The 16,961-nt window shown below is 44.6% G+C and overlaps 1 protein-coding gene across 1 annotated transcript in view; it reads left to right on the forward strand.

Annotated features, from left to right (window-relative positions):
• Positions 1-16,961, forward strand: part of LOC147121021 (ALK tyrosine kinase receptor-like) — a 970,192-nt gene that overhangs the window by 839,662 nt on the left and 113,569 nt on the right. The window contains exon 15 of the mRNA XM_085977636.1: positions 7,396-7,540. Coding sequence (XP_085833762.1) covers positions 7,396-7,540 — 145 coding nt within the window. The remainder of the gene's footprint in view (positions 1-7,395; positions 7,541-16,961) is intronic.

Genomic DNA, 16,961 nt, shown 5'->3' on the forward strand with positions numbered 1-16,961 from the left:
TGCGGCTTTCAGGCTGGAAAAATTCATTTGCCATGGGTTCCCACACGTTGGAACTCAATTGGCCAATTAAGTTAAAATCGCATCAATCTCCCACATCGATTTAGATTCGTGTGGATAACACGAAATGCGGATTACACGACCCCAACCCGCCCCTGAAATAATATCCTGCCCATAGAGTACAAAAGCAAGGAAGTCATGCCATACCTTTCTAAAACACTGGTTAGGCCCCAGCTGGAGTATTATGTTCAATTCTGGGCACCACACTTTACGAAGGATGTTAAAACCTTAGAGAGGGTGCAGAAGAGATTTACTAGAATGGTACCAGAGATGAGGGACTTCAATTACGTGGATAGACTGGAGAAGCTGGGGTTGTTCTCCTTAGAGCAGAGAAGCTTAAGAGGAGATTTGATAGAGGTGTTCAAAATCATGAATGGTTTTGATAAAGTAAATAATGAGAAACTGATCCCATTGGCAGAAAGATCAGTAACCACAGGATACAGATTTAAGATGATTAGCAAAAGAACCAGAGGCGACATGAGGAAATGTTTTTTACACAGTGAGTTGTTGTGATCTGGAATGCACTGCCTGAAAGGGTGGTGGAAGCCGAATCAATCGTAACATTCAAAAGGGAATTGGATACATACATGAAGGGAAAAAAATTACAGGGCTATGGGGAAAGAGCAGGGGAGTGGGATTAATTGGATAACTCTACCAAAGAGCCGGCACAGGCACGATGGGCCAAATGGCCTCCTTCTGTGCTGCATCATTCTATGAATCTATGTGCTCCATGTGTGTTTCTCTTATCTGCTGGAAGGCAAACTGATAAGCACTCCAATAAGACAAGGCCAACCGTAAACCAATAAGCTGGACTATTTCACATGAAATACAACACTGAACAGAATACTGCTTTCTTAGCAAGATTTACCAATTTCCTGTTGCCCCTCATAACATCAAGGATGCGACTGCTGCCAAAGACATAAAGTAGTCGCGCATGCGCAGTTCCAGTGGTTTTTTGTTTGTTCTCACCGGACCTCCCACCGATTAGTGAGAGAGAAAGGTGAGGGGTGGAAATTTCAGGTATTGTGAGGTCTGTAAAGTGACTTGAAGTTGATATTAGGATGCTGTCAGCTCATGAGCGTTTTATTGTACTCTCACAGAGTGTGTTTATCGCTATCGGGCCCTCTGTCTGTTGTGGTTTGAACACACGGCTGGTGAACAGAATGCAGGCGCAGGATGTGAGGATTTAATTGGCTGGGGAAAAGGATCATTGAGAAAGAGAGTAGAGACAGTGCAGAGAGATAAAGAGAGTAGCGCAAGACAATGAGACGAGGGAGGGCGGAGAAGGAACGCGAGAAGGGAGAGAAAGTGGCAGCGGTGTGATTAATTCATCAGAATGAACTGCTAAAACTTCCAGTACAATTTAACGAGGAAATGTGACTTGAAGGTGATATTAGGATGTTGTCAGATTGTAAGAGTTTTATTGTACTCTCGCCGAGTATGCTTATTGCTATCAGGTCCGCTGTCTGTTGTGGTGAACGTTACTTTTTCATATTTGGGACCTGCTTCTGCGCAGCTTCCGGTTCGTTGGCAGCAGTCACTCCGTAACATCAAAGATAAGAGATGTCAGTATTGTTGCACTAATGAGCTAACTTCAGAATAAGAGACTGTTCCAGACCCAAAACCTGCTGCACATTGACTTTTGTTCAACCCAAAGAGAGGGACAAAAGCTTAACCTCTTCAGCTCTCTGCCAATCAAAATTGTCATCTCCCCTCCACTCCCCATGGTGTGGGGACCATGGTAATTCATTGCCTGTTTAGCTAGACCTCCTGATGTAGTCAATGAATGAAACCATTTCATTGTAGGTCTGAAATGAGCTAACGACCACCCCCCACCCCCCGCCCCACTACTTTATCTCAAATTAGCATGGTATTGTGAGTACATGCAATTCTGTTAAGTATTTAATTTGGTCCCCTAGCTAATGGACCTAATTCACATTATTAAAAACTTGTGTGTTGCTTGGGGGTTAACCCCCGTGGGATTAATTTAACTTCAAAGCAACATCATAATATAAAGTAATCCAAAACCCCTTCTAAACTAAATAGCTAAAAATATCAAAATCTGACAGCAGCAGCTCGATTTTGCATCTGATTAGGACAAGATTGTGCACAGCACTTCCTTTGCCCATCTGGAGTGGCCTTGAGTAATGGAGTTCTAAAGACGTTTTAACCTTTTTAAATTTGATTTTCCAGTTTTAGAATACCGGATTCTCTTACTAATTTTTAATTGACATTTTTATAATTTTTTCCCACCTCAGTTGTTTTTGATTATTTCTTTTTGTTCTTCCCCCATCAGCTCATAATATTTACGTGGAAATATAAAATTGGCAACTATTGTCTGGTATTTTGCTGGAACACCAATTGTAATTGAAAGAATTTTAAGATTTCATAAAGAACAAGAGGGCAAAAAGAGAGGAGGAAGCATCAGAAGGAGCTTCTATAATGCAAACTTTCACTGGGGCGCAGAGAGTGAGAAGGCATCTAAATGAAGCGCTCTGCAGAGGTCACGTTCAAAATTAATGATAGGTGTTGCTTCGGAGCATCACAATTACAGCATTTCATGGTAAAAGTGGCGCGCACTGCCTGAAAGGGTGATGGAGACAGATTCAATAGCAACTTTCAAAAGGGAATTGGATATGTACTTGAAAAAGAAAACATTTTTTGCAGGGCTATGGGCAAAGAGCGGGGGAGTGGGAATAATTGGATAGCTCTCTCAAACAGCCGGCTCATGCCTGATGGGCCAAATGGCCTCCTCCTGTGCTGTATGATTCTGTGAAGATGAAAGAGGATCAGTGGATGCCAGAAGGACAGGCCTTGGCACAGCTACCTGGAAATAACTGGTGAGCTGGCTCTACAGATTGCAGCTCTGTGTGGGGCCAGTTGCACCCACTAACAGCCAACTTGTACCATGAGGATAGTACTGCCGGTAGGCCTCAAGCTCACCTTCACCCTCAACTTTTTTGTTTCCACCCCTTTCTAGGCTAGCATGGGGATGTATCAAGCAAATGGTTGATCAACATGGCCAACACTTTCATCCCTTTTCCCACGGAATAAAAACAGCTGAAATGGCAGCTGTCCGATGTCCCCAAGTTGCTGCATTTCCCATAATAGGGGAGTCATTGATTGCAGCCATGTATCAATCCTGCAGCCTATCCTGTGTGTCAGTAAGTGACCGTACATCACAGTTAGGCTGCGTTAAAAGAATTTTAAGTGTGAAGCCTTTTGAAAATGTTAGTGTGCCAAGAGTGTCATTTCTACGTAGCAGTTTGAATGGGGGTAATTTTGACTTTGGGCGATAGTGTAAAATGGCCGCTGTCGATTCAGCCGCCCGTTATAAACCTCTCCCGATTTTCAGTTCCATTTCCTAACTGTGATGTATGAAAGAAGCCACCAGGAAATGCAACCTTGCTTTAAGAGGTACATTCTCCCTTTAAATAGGCCTTTGGCTGATCCACCAGAAGTTGCTCCCCGAAAGTTGATGGGTTTCCGATCGGGTCAGCCAATCTAATGGGAAATCTATGGGTGAGATTATGATAAGGCCCTGGAGTGAAAATATCCCGGGCCTGATTTTAGCTGCAAAGGTGACTCTACGGGTTGTTCCTTTTTCAGAGCAAAGTTATGGAACATACAACAAACCAGCACAAATCTGGAGACTCTCTTGGAGCTAAACTGTAGAACACCTCCAGACCCAGCCAGGCAGTGGAACTTCTTATTCAAGATGCCAATAGTTGTTCAATCAGAGCTCTTGTGGAGGCATGGCTCTGATTGTCGTGTTCCTCAGCATCTGTGCTTGGGTACTTGCCAGGAGTCCTGAGCCATGTGGTCAGAGGATGCCACTTGTCCCCAAGCAGCCAGCCTGACACTTGGGTGGAAGAGCAGAGGGATTGAGGTCTGGTTCTCTGCCTGTGGTCACACACTAGCTGCACATTCAAGGAGTGGAAGCCTTTCCTGCTGAGAAATGGTCTGGAGCCTTCATATGGAGCAAGGCATTGCAGTGATACCCTGGGCCTGTGGGAAGCCTACAAACCTGCCAAATACCAGAGCCCTTTCCTCTTGCTTAGCTGCCTCCATTAGGAAGGTGATAAATTGGTTGCGCTTAGCAAGGAGGATATCAGTGAGCTGTCTGATGCAACAATGGACTGGAAATTTACTTATGTCACCTGTTGTAGCATGGAATGCCCCCGAGGCATAGGAATTCAGGGCTACAATCACCGTTACAGGCACAAGTAGTGATGTGCTAGGCCCAATGCTGGGCTGCAGTTGGTGCTGTAACAGATGACAGCGCTGTAATAGCGTCCCTGCTTAAGCGGAGCTGCTATACACACAGCTCCTCACTTGAGTTGAGATGGTAAGTTCTATTACGGAACACCTCCTGCGACCTCCCCTCCTTTGCCCTCTTCCACCAGCATCTGCAGGTCCCTGCTATCTTCCTTGCAGCTCTTCCTCCTCATCAAGCTCCAGCCCCAGTGGCAGACTGAGCAGCATACCTCATTTTCACCAATAATGAGCTGAAGCCCCTGCTCAGAGATAGTGCTGAAACTCCTAAAAGTCTATGTCCACAAGTTTTGAACAGAGCTATAGCAGCCATGATAGCCAAAAAAGGGCTACAAGCCCACAAGCAGCCTATTCGCAGCCTGAAAAGACTAACCAGAGACTTGCCAGAATGAAGCTGAGGATCCCTTTAAATATCGCTGATGAAGCCTACTTGCCGACGGTTGCTGCCAAGAGTTATTTAACAGGGTTAAGAATCTGAATCTAGTGCTCCTGCAGTTCAATTTGGGAAAAGAGTCCTTAAACGGGTGAAGGAACCATAGTTAAATATTTTAATGAGGCCCCCGCTGCTTAACAGTCAGCCGCCAGGATGACAAAAAGTCACCAAATTCAATATGGCGGCTAATGCTCTCCGGGGGAGATCGCGCATGGGAGATCACGGCCTGATGTTCACATTAGACCGAAAAAAACACCCCTCTCGGGAACCGACGCCTCACAACTTGAGCCGTCTCGGGGAAATGCCCTCCGTGCCTTTTCATTCTGCATGGAGGGGTTTCCTGTACGGGCTGCTCCTGCACACTCTCCACTTTGCCATCTTCATCTGCCGCCCGGACACCATCTTGCCGTCTGGCGGAGGCAGAGATCCCCAATGGTGGGCTCTTTACGCGGGAGTCCTCCCTTTTTCTATTGGGGACTTGGCCTGGAGGGTGTTGCACAGAGCAGTCCCATGCAATAAGATTTTAAACAGGTTCACGGACTCCCAGGCCGCCTGCCTTTTCTGCGGCCTAGAGGAGTCCGTTTTCCATATATACGCAGAATGTGAGAGGTTGCAGCCCCTCTTTCACTATTTGAAGGGGCTGCTCCTCGATTTTTGGCTGCACTTCAGTCCCACTCTCCTGATCTTTGGTCACCCGTTGCGGAGGGGAGCGGGCAGATCGGAGGACCTCCTCGTAGGACTGCTCCTGGGCCTGGCGAAATTAGCCAGTAACAGGTCCAGGCAGCGGGCGGTCGAGGGGGTCGTTTGGCCCAATTGCCTGCCTCTCTTCCGCGGCCATGTTCGCGCCCGGGTGGCCCTGGAGATGGAGCACCCGATGTCCACCGGCACACTTGAGGCCTTCCGCGACCGGTGGGTGCCGTGGGGACTGGAGTGCATCATCATCCCGGCCAATCAAATTCTAATTTAATTTGTTAAGTTTTATTTAATGTTTTACTAATTTACAGTCGATTTGTTCAATCACTCCCACCAGAAAGAGTAGACCCAAAAAACCAGGTGAAATATTTTTGAATTTCTCCCCCTGATGTTCTGTGACAGAATTAAAAATGCCTAAATCTTAAACATAAACATTTCATTTTTGTCACACCTTTTATACACCTCGATTGATTTTGTGTCTATGACCTTCTGGGGCAGTTGTTCCACATTCTCACAGCGCTTTGTGTGAAAAATCTATTCTGGATTAATTTTTGACCAGTTTAGGCCTAATTCTAAGATTATGTTGCTTTGTTCTGGATTCCCCTACCAGAGGAAAGATTTGTTCCCTATCTACTTTGTCAAATCCCATCATTATTGTAAACACCTCAAACAGGTCACCCCTTAACCTTCTCATTTATTTCAGCCCATTTTCATGTTGCAGTTTATATGTAATTCTGGAGAATTGCCACTGAACAATCTCCAAGGCCAGTATATCCTTCCTAAGGTGGGGTATTAAAATTGAACAGATTATTCCAAATGAAGTCTAACCAGCACTTTATAACTGCAATAAAAATCTCTTTTATATTCAACCATAATGACAGCAAGAATATATTGGCTTTGTGGAACCAACTGTGTCATTGAATTTATATCCCTTTCTCTTTAAACATTCTAGCAAATCAACACTTGGACTGCATTTCCATTGAGAGCAAAGTTCTTATTTAATCTTTATGACTCACAAAATCTTACATTCTGCTAGAATTGTTTTGTTTACATAATGTCTTTGTTGGGTTTATTGGCTTAATTCCCTACATTGGTACTTCGTTGGCTGTAAAGCGCTTTAGGATGTCCTGAGGTCGTGAAAGGCGCTATATAAATGCAAGTCTTGCTTTCTTTTAATTGACCCGGTTCAGTGGCCATAAATAAAGGCTGTTACAATGTCTCACTTTAATCAGTCTGCAAGTTGCTTACACACATGCAACCTTCAGTAGAAGGAACATGGAGGAAAGTGTCTTGTGTATAAGAAAGAAAGACTTGCATTTATATAGAGTCTTTCACAACCACCGGACATCTCAAAGCACTTTTTGAAGTGTAGTCACTGTTGTAATGTAGGAAACGCAGCAGCCAATTTGTGCACAGCAAGCTCCCACAAACAGCAATGTGATAATGACCAGATAATCTGTTTTTAGTGATGTTGATTGAGGGATAAATATTGACCAGGACACTGGGGATAACTCCCCTGCTCTTCTTTGAAATAGTGCCGTTGGATCTTTTACGTCCACCTGAGAGCGCAGACGGGGCTTCAGTTTAAAGTCTCATCCGAAAGACGGCATCTCCGACAGTGCAGCACTCCCTCAGCACTGCACTGGAGTGTCAGCCTAGCTTTATGAGCTCAAAGTCCCTGGAGTGGGACTTGAACCCACAACCTTCTGGCTCAGAGACAAGTGTGCTACCCACTGAGCCACAGCTGACACTATAAAATACTCAAACAATTAAAATAAATATGTAAAACTGAAAACAAGATCATATTTATATGTACATTTTTTAATTGTGATGCAGATTTTCAATTAGAGGTAAACTTTTCCTCATGAGGAAAATATGTGCAGTTTAACTTCATTTAACTATATTTAACTTGTGCTTGCCTCTCTGAAATATTCCAGATGGACAACGGAGAACCAATCCCATTGATGGTAGCAGCAGGCGGAGGTGGCAAAGCCTACCTGAGTAAAGATGCCAGTTTCCCAGAAGAGATGCTAGAAACGGATTCCTCTGTTCCAGGTGTGAATGGGAGGTCAGGTGCTGCAGGTCAGTCACTTCCTTTAGCAGCTTCCTTTGGTCATCTAAAGAATTCACTGTGCTTTTTATTTTGGCATCGTCTGCAAATTTTAATACCAGTCCCTCTAGGCCTATAGCCTATATTTTGCCAGAAGGAGTATTATAGTTGCCAGGGAATTTTTATCTCTGCTTTGAACGCTAAAATATTCTCTTCAGCTTGGGGCACTGGAACCTCTCAGGAGTCATCCCTTAAGGTAACAGAAAAAGTCAAGCATATTTTTCTTTGAATTCAAAAAGATCAGCGTAAGGCAGAGACCGGTGTAGTCACACTTGCCCTTTTGGATTCCTTCCACATCAGCCTATCCATGTTATCCAGTCGAGGGTAATGTGGTACCACTTAAAGATATGTATATAAAATCTGATTTTATTTTCACTTCTTTAATTATTCTAACTCCTTGAATAGTCTCAGTTTTAACTCAAAAAAACTGAATCTATTCCACAGAGATTTTGCCTTGTGGATGAAAACAGACAGTAAGTCCAGAGAGTTTGGATTTTTTTTCTTCAGATTTGTCTTTTCCTGAGGGCGCTGACACACTATAGGTTACAGTTTTACTTTGGCCACATAATCAGAACATTGCCCAAGTGGTCATTCTTCATGCATGAATCTGAACAAGTGGGCTATTTAACTATGGATAGTGATCAAGCAATTCATAATTTTCTCTAACAACTTGAAGGGGGAAGAACAGCTTTCTTTTATTATTGCCTGTAATTCATGCTCGCTATAACTTTTGCTTTCATAAGTCTCAGGCTGAATTTAAGAAGCATTCCAAAGACTTGTTGTAATGTTCTTATATTGTGGGAATAACATGACCTTGCAAAGCAATCACACTGTAAAGTTCCTTAATTTATGAAGCCTTAAATCCTTCGACCCTTAGCCTTATCGATCTCCTTATAATTACTTCAAGTAGATTGCTGACACATTGGCATTATATCCCATTTCACCAATTCACATCCAATTTGGAATGTCACAAATAGTCTCTCTGCAAACCACTCTGCAGATATTATCTTTGATATGTCATTAACACTTCAAATCACAGTTTAACTAAAACTACTGCAGCATAATATTTGTGTTTTATTACCTCAAATGCAATTTGTAAGTGTTACTTAAGGTGACTTAAAGTAATTGTGTAGTTTGTGTAACTAATCAGCTCGGAGTAAATGGCCTCAGTGTGACCTCAAGTCTGTCCTTCCTTCAGTGAACCATTGAAATGGATCGTTGACATGATAAATTAGTGCATTGCGCCCTGAACTAGACGACCCAGATGTAAATTTGAATCCCAGCTGACATTTCAGCACTGCTTTCCCCCTGATGGAGAGTTGCTGATCTCAACTCGGCACAGTGTCAAGCGGAGGCAGAATGCTTAGTCAATGGGAGGGAGGGGAAATGGACATAGGATCGTATTTCTGCTACCAGCTTATTATGTCCGTGTATAATTGAGACACGGACTGCAGGAGTTGATTATAACAAGTCTTTACTGAATGGAGACAACCTGGAAACTGAAACTACAGAAGCCTGCTAGGGCCTTTTATACAGGGGTGGTCACTGCCGGTACTGCAGTCTGAGACCAGTTATTCCCTTAAAGGTACATACACAACAATTCCTCCCCTTTTAGATAAACAGTACATAACATTCATTTAACAACTAAATAATAACTAATTACAATTACAATTACGGTTGCTAGATACATTGGTTGAAGTTAAGCAATTATAAGTTCAGTCTTTGAGGAGGCTTCCTGATTCTGTCTGGATAACGCCTCTTTGGGATATCAGGTTCTTCTGGCAAGGTTGCGTCGGGATCAATGTCGTTGTTTGGTTCGTCTGCTTCCAATATCACCGATTCTGCAGTAGATGCAATTGGTACTTCGGTTTCATCGCCAGGTGTATCAGATCGTGGTGTGGAGTTGACGTTTTCCAGTGACTCTAGAATCTGGTCAGCATGGCGTCTTACAATGCTCTCTCCAACGTCCACGGTATACATTAGAGGTCCTTGCCGTGTACAGATCGTTCCTGGCTGCCATTTCTCTGTGCGGTAGTCCCGGGCCAAAACTGGTTGACCTATCTTAAAACTCCTGGTCGGCCTTTCATTCATATTCTGAAACTGCCTGTTCTCCACATCTCTTCTGACGTTTGGCTTAACCAAATCCAAGCGGCATCGTAGTCTTCGATTGAAGAACATCATGGCTGGAGTTTGGTTGGTAACTGCATGTGTCGCATTCTGGTAGGCAAACAAGAAGTTATCCACCTTGTGTTGTAAGGGTATGTCTTCATTACACATTGCCTTGATAGCCTTCTTGAATGTTTGAACAAACCTCTCGGCCAATCCATTAGTGGCTGGATGATATGGGGCGGATGTGTAATGCTTAACACCATTGTTCTTTAAGAACCTCCGGAACTCTTCAGACACAAACTGTGGTCCATTGTCAGAGCAAATCTGTTCAGGCAGCCCATTCCTGGCGAATATGGTTCGTAAGACTGTGATAGTTTTTTCTGTGGTGGTTGAGGACATTTTTATTACCTCTGGCCACTTTGAATGTGCATCCACCGCAATTAAAAACATCGAGTCCATAAAGGGACCAGCAAAATCAATGTGCACCCTTTGCCATGGAGATGAGGGCCACTCCCATGGATGTAGAGGGGCTTGTGGTGGGGCGTTTTGGACCTTCTGGCATCCTGTACAGCTCTTGGTCATCTCTTCGATTTCTCTATCGATTCCCGGCCACCACACAAACACTCTGTCTAAGTTCTTCATTTTTACCCCTCCCAGATGACCCTCATGAAGCTCATTGAGCACTCTATCCTTCAATTTGGGTGGAATTACTACTCTGGATCCACACAGCAAGGTTCCTCTGCACACTGACAGCTGTTCTCTTCTCGGCGACAATGCTGGCAGCAGTGGTTCGCCATGTGCTGGCCATCCCTTCACCGTTAAATCATAGACCCAGGAGAGTGTCGGGTCATTTCGTGTTTCCTTTTCTATGTTTGCATTCGTCACAGGGAGACATTCGACTATAGTCGAGTGGTATAACTCCACTGGATCCACTGCCAGTTCTTCTTCCACCGTCGGCAACGGTAGGCGCGACAATCCATCAGCATTCCCATGCTGTTTAGTTCCTTTGTACTCGATGTCATATTGGTGTGCCCCTAGGAAAAGGGACCACCTCTGTAGCCGTTGTGCCGTCATTATCGGTACGCCCTTCTGAGGGTTGAAAATGGAGACGAGAGGTTGATGATCAGTTAGTAGAGTAAATTTCTGACCGTGCAGGTAGTGATTGAACTTCTTCACCCCCCACACCAGGCTGAGGGCCTCTCTGTCAATCTGGGCATAGTTACGCTCGGCTGAAGTTAACGAGCGTGACGCAAAAGCTATCGGCCTCTCTGAACCATCAAGGAATTTATGTGACAGTACCGCCCCAATGCCGTAGGGAGACGCATCACACGCCAGTCTTATCGGTAGTGATGGGTTGTAGTGAGCCAATACTTCTCTTGAAATGATTAGGTCCTTACTCTTCTGAAAGGCCCGCTTACATTCATCGCTCCATTTCCATGCTACTCCCGTTCGTAGTAGGGCGTTCAGTGGATGCAGAATTGTGGACAAATTCGGCAAAAACTTATGGTAGTAATTCACCACTCCGAGGAATGACCTCAGTTGCAACACATTTTCAGGCGCTGGAGCCTTAACTACCGCTTCAATTTTGTCAGGGGACTTATGCAACCCCTCTTCATCAATCACGTGGCCACAATACGATATCTGTTTCTTAAAAAACTAGCACTTGGGGCGATTGGCTCGTAGCCCATGTTCACGTAGTCTAGTGAGCACCTGCTCTAGGTTGGCAAGGTGTTCACTGTCATCTTCACCTGTCACTAGGATGTCGCCTAAGTAACACTGAGTCCCCGGAATCCCTTGCAGAACTTGTTCCATCGCTCTTTGCCATATCGCCGGAGCTGATGCTACTCCGAATACCAGTCGATTATACTGGTAAAGACCTTTGTGAGTGTTTATCGTGAGATACTTCCTAGAGGATTCTTCAACCTCCATCTGCAAATATGCTTGTGCTAGGTCAATTTTTGTAAAACACTTCCCTCCAGATAGTGAGGCGAAGATATCTTCTATCCTTGGAAGAGGATATTGTACTGTGTGAAGGACTGGGTTCACCGTCACCTTGAAGTCCCCACAGATGCGAACCTTCCTTGGCTCCTCAGACTTATTGTTTAACGTTTTCTTCATGACAGGAACGATAGGTGTCGCCCACTCGCTCCAGTCTACCTTAGATAACATGCCTGCATTCTCCAGATTCTCCAGCTCTGCCTCGACGGCTGGGCGAATTGCATATGGTACCGGTCTTGCTTTGAAAAACTTGGGAATTGCATTCTCCTCTATTTTTATCGAGGCGGTTACGCCTTTAAGAGTGCCCAGTTCTTGTTGAAATACCTCTTTGGCGTCAGCTAAGATTGTTGACAATCGTCCAGGAGTGACGTCGTCATCCTTTTTACCAGCCACCGTCAGTGCCTGAATGGAGTGCCAGTCTAAACTTATCTTTCTGATCCATTCACGTCCCAATAACGGTGGTCCACCATCTTGCAGTATGTAGAGATACAATTTCCGTATTTTCTTGCCGTTGCATTCGACAGGCACCCTTATTTTTCCTCTGGGGTATAATTTTTGCCCCGTATACATCCTCAAGACAATGGATGTCTCTCTTAAGGGTATGTGTGAGAATAGCCGCTCGTAGTCTCGTCGATTCATGACGGTTAGAGCTGATCCTGTATCCAATTCCATTTTGACTTGGGACCCTGCTATCGTGAGGGTGACCCAAATGGTTCGGTGATCCTCTTTTGCGATTACGTTGTGAAGTTTGAGACAGCTTAGTCTCTTGTCCCCGGATTCACTATCGCTCATCTGGTCTTCGGAACTACTGTCCGTCATCTTTTGTACTTTCCTGTACGGTTCCTTGGTAGCCTTTTTGTTGTCGTTGGTCTTCTTCCCAGACCTGCAAACTCGTGCAATGTGTCCCATCTTTCCACATTGCCTGCATATTTTGTCCTTGGACCAGCAGTCCTTCTGGTCATGGGTTGTTCTGCCGCAGCAATAACATTTTGCAAATCCCTGTGTCATTTCGTGGGTGCCGTATTCCTGTGGCTTTTGTTGTATTTCCGCAGCTCCCCTGGCTGCTGCTTCGTACAATACTGCCACGCTGAAAGCCTTATCTAGCGTCAGCTCTTTCTCTGAGAGTAACCTCTTCTGGGTTCCTTCACTCAGGAGTCCACAGACAAATTTGTCCCGTACGGTATCTGCCAGTCCTGCTCCGAACTGGCAGTGTTTTGATAGCATGCGTAGTTCCGTAAGGTAATCAGCATTGCTCTCATCTTTATGCTGATTTCTCCTGTGGAATTTAAATCTTTCTGCTATCAGCAGTGGTGCAGGGTTTAGGTGTTCCTGTAGGATAGCAACAATTTCGTTAAAACTCTTCGCCTTCGGTTTGGCTGGAGTAATCAGGTCCCGCAATAGGCCGTACGTTCTTGCGCCCATTAAATTTAGCAATACCGATGCCTTTTTCTGATCGGCTATTTCGTTTGCCTCGCAATATACCTCGACTCTTTCCACATACGTGGTCCAGCCTTCTGTTGCATTATCGAAGGCAGTGATATAGCCAATCTTTGGCATCTTGAAAATCTAAGATGGCGCCTCCCGCGCTTTGCCTTCTTCCCCGATTTAACAAAATGGCGCCTCCCGCGCTTTGCCTTCTTCCCCGCTGGATTAAGATGGCGCCTCCCGCGCTTTTGTCTTCTCCGCTGTTGCTAGCGCTGTTGCTGGCGTTTTATGCCTTGATGGCGACACCCTATGGTCTTTGCGCACTTCCCCCGCGCTGCTGCTAACGCCGCTCTCCGCAGTTTCTGTGGCAAACTGCAGCTCCTCGCGGCTTTCTGTGCGTTTAATTTTTTTATTTTTTTATTTCCCCGTCGTCAGAACAACCCTGTGGGACTCTTGCCTCCCTCTTCTCGGGTCTGTACGCTGCCCGGCTTCGTAGCACCGGCTGCGCCCTGTGTGCTCCACCCTCTCTCTCCTCTTCCCGACAACGCTGCTCGGCCCCGTTGCAAGCCACCCGCTCGAACTCTAGACTGCCGCAGCCCAGGAAGGATCAGTGTACTACCTGCCACCAGCCCGATTAGCTGAAGCACCATCGACAGGATAACCAAGCCCCGCTCTCGACAGCCTCTCCTGCAAATCTTCAACTCCGCTGACTCAGAGGCGGATGCCCACGGTCGACGCCCGTTTCTACTGTTTCTTCCTTCCTTCTGGCCTCGACCTCTGATAACTTCGCTTCAGGGATGGATCCCCATGAGGTGGTGCAGACTGTAGGTAAGTTCGTATCTGCTCGTCGCCAGTATTATGTCCGTGTATAATTGAGACACGGACTGCAGGAGTTGATTATAACAAGTCTTTACTGAATGGAGACAACCTGGAAACTGAAACTACAGAAGCCTGCTAGGGCCTTTTATACAGGCAAAAGCCTCTTGCGTCCATTTATACCACCTGCTTCAATGGCCTTTGCTGATAACTTATTCCACAAGCTCAAAATCCTTTGTTTAAAATTGTTCTACCTGACTTCCTTTCTTACCCCTAACTTCCCAATTTTGATCTTGTGTCCCTTGGTTCCCTTGGTATTGGAACCCTTCACTATAGTACACAACTTGTGTGGATCAATTTCATCAATTCACTTCATCTTGAGACTGCAAAAGGTAAAAAAAGATTTCAAAAAATAAAGGACACTCAACGCTCTTCAGCTTAAAAAAGAATTCAAACTTCCAAGACTTGAGAATAAATCAATTATCAACTTACCTTTAGTGGTTTTGGCTATATTTTTTCAAACACTTGTAGATGGATTGAGAATTGGTTAACAGACAGAAAACAAAGAGTAGGGATAAACGGGTCTTTTTCAGGATGGCAGGCTGTGACTAGTGGGGTAGCGCAAGGATCAGTGCTTGGGCCCCAGTTATACACAATCTATATCAATGATTTGGATGAGGGGTCTAAATGTCAGATTTCTAAATTTGCTGATGTTACAAAGCTAGGTGGCAGTGTCAGTTGTGAAGAGGATGTGAAGAGGCTTCAAGGGGATCTCGACAGGCTCAGTGAGTGGGTGAGAACATGGCAGATGGAATATAATGTGGATAAATGTGAAGTTATCCACTTTGGTAGAAAAAACAGAAAGGCAGAGTATTTCCTAAATGGTGAAAGATTGGGGAACACAGATGCTCAAAGGGACCTGGGTGTCCTTGTACATGAGTCACTGAAAGTGAATGTGCAGGTGCAGCAAGCCATTAGGAAGGCAAATGGTATGCTGGCCTTCATTACAAGAGGATTTGAGTACAGGAGTAAAGAAGTCTTACTCCAATTATATAGGGCCTTGGTGAGACCACACCTGGAGTACAGTGTACAATTTTGGTCTCCTTACCTAAGGAAGGATATACTTGCCATAGAGGGAGTGCAACAAAGGTTCACGAGATTGATTCCTGGGATGGCGGGACTGTCGTATGAGAAGAAATTGAGTAAACTAGGCCTGTATTCTCTTGAATTCAGAAGAATGAGAGGGGATCTCATTGAAGCATACAAAATCATTACAGGGCTTGATAGGGTGGATGCTGGGAGAATGTTTCCCTTGGCTGGGGAGTCTAGAACCAGGGGCCACAGCCTCAGGATAAAGGGAAGGCCATTCAGGACTGAGATGAGAAGAAATTCTTCACACAAAGGGTGGTGAATCTTTGGAATTCTCTACCCCAGAGGGCTGTGGAGGCTCAGTCATTGGGTATATTCAAAACAGAAGTCGATAGATTTCTGACTAGTAAGGGCATCAAGGGATATGGTGATAGGGCTGGTGAATGGAGTTGAGGCAGAAGATCAGCCATGATCTTATTGAATGACGGAGCAGGCTCAAAGGGCCGAATGGTCTACTCCTGCTCCTATTTCTTATGTTCTTATGTTCTTAGATCACCATGGTGTTGCTCGCAGTGAGTCAGAAGATTTGCTATTTAAAACAATAGGGGTTATCTAATTCCATGCAGAAGATAACATCATGGGCAGTGATTTACAGTGACTGAATAATAAAGGTCAATTTTTATTAAATGATATTATACTGGTGCTTTGGGATTGAATTCCACAAGTCTGTCCATTATTTTGTCAAAAGTGTATTACATAGAAATTACTGTAAGGAAATAGGCTGTTTGGGCCAACCAGTCTGTGCTGATGTTTATCCTTCACACGAGCATTAGTCCTGGAAATTGGCTGCAAGTCTTCCTGGAGCAAGTGACACAATCTGTCACTGCCTCCCGGAGAAGCTTTGCCTCCTTGTGCATTGCTTTTCAGTCAAGCGCAAGAATGTTCTCCTTGGCTTGTGCTCTTGGTTGGGAGGGTAAGGGCAGGTGAGAGTAGGCCTCCTCCCACATCCTGGCCCTCCCACAGAATGACTGTTTCCTTTCCCCTCCTCCTGTTCCTCCAAGTGGACCAAAGTTAGTGGGATTTCCAGACGTACCTCCATGGGGGAAAAAAAAAGCTAGGCTGCTTGCTATAACAAGCTCATTAAATAAACATCTCGCAACCCCCTTTCACGCAATGCCTTAAGGATTCAGCATTTCAGAGCAGTATATGGTATCAGCTGTTGGACCCTCCAAATGTTTAAAAGAAGCACTTGACTTCAGCGATTGCCCATGATTTGTGGGTAGGAACAGGAACTAGCAAAATGGGGAGCTAAAGGTACGAAATTGGGCCAACATTCTGACACCACTTTGGCCACACTTGCATATATTAATGGACCTTTCTCCTGTTTGAGATGGGAACTTGCATTGCTGGCCACACAAACAGTGATTAATACCTGGAATGGGTAAGTTAGTGGAGGGAAAATCTTTGCAATCATTCAAGATGCAATTAGCTGATGTGACGTGGGATTGTGGGTTTCTGTGAGAAGAATGAGCCAAATGGCCTCCATTATTTTTTAAATTTTATTTTACAGTAATAAGAGAAAACAAATATTAATCCGCCTACTTCCTACTGTTATCTTTCCCTATGAATGAATCAAATCTAAGTATTTCATTCACCCTGAATCTTAAAGAAAGATCACCTCGTGCCAAATTTGAATTTAACATTTCAATATAAGAAATAAACACAATTCCAGCCTCATAAAATGTCAATGACATATTCCACCATATTTTATGTTTAGCATTTACCCTCCTTCCTGCCTGTTTTTTGATATTATCTATGACATGACTCAAAATTGCAATACTGATCCCATACATTACAATGTTGCTATACCTACAGAAATACAATAGCGTTAAAGAGAACCAGATCCATTAACTTATCATGTTCCTTACACTTAGTAGAGAAGAAGGCTGTCAAAAG

Source organism: Somniosus microcephalus, chromosome 3, assembly GCF_052327205.1.
Source record: "Somniosus microcephalus isolate GS21.2 chromosome 3, FLI_Smic_1.0, whole genome shotgun sequence".
Taxonomy (NCBI): Eukaryota; Metazoa; Chordata; class Chondrichthyes; order Squaliformes; family Somniosidae; genus Somniosus; species Somniosus microcephalus.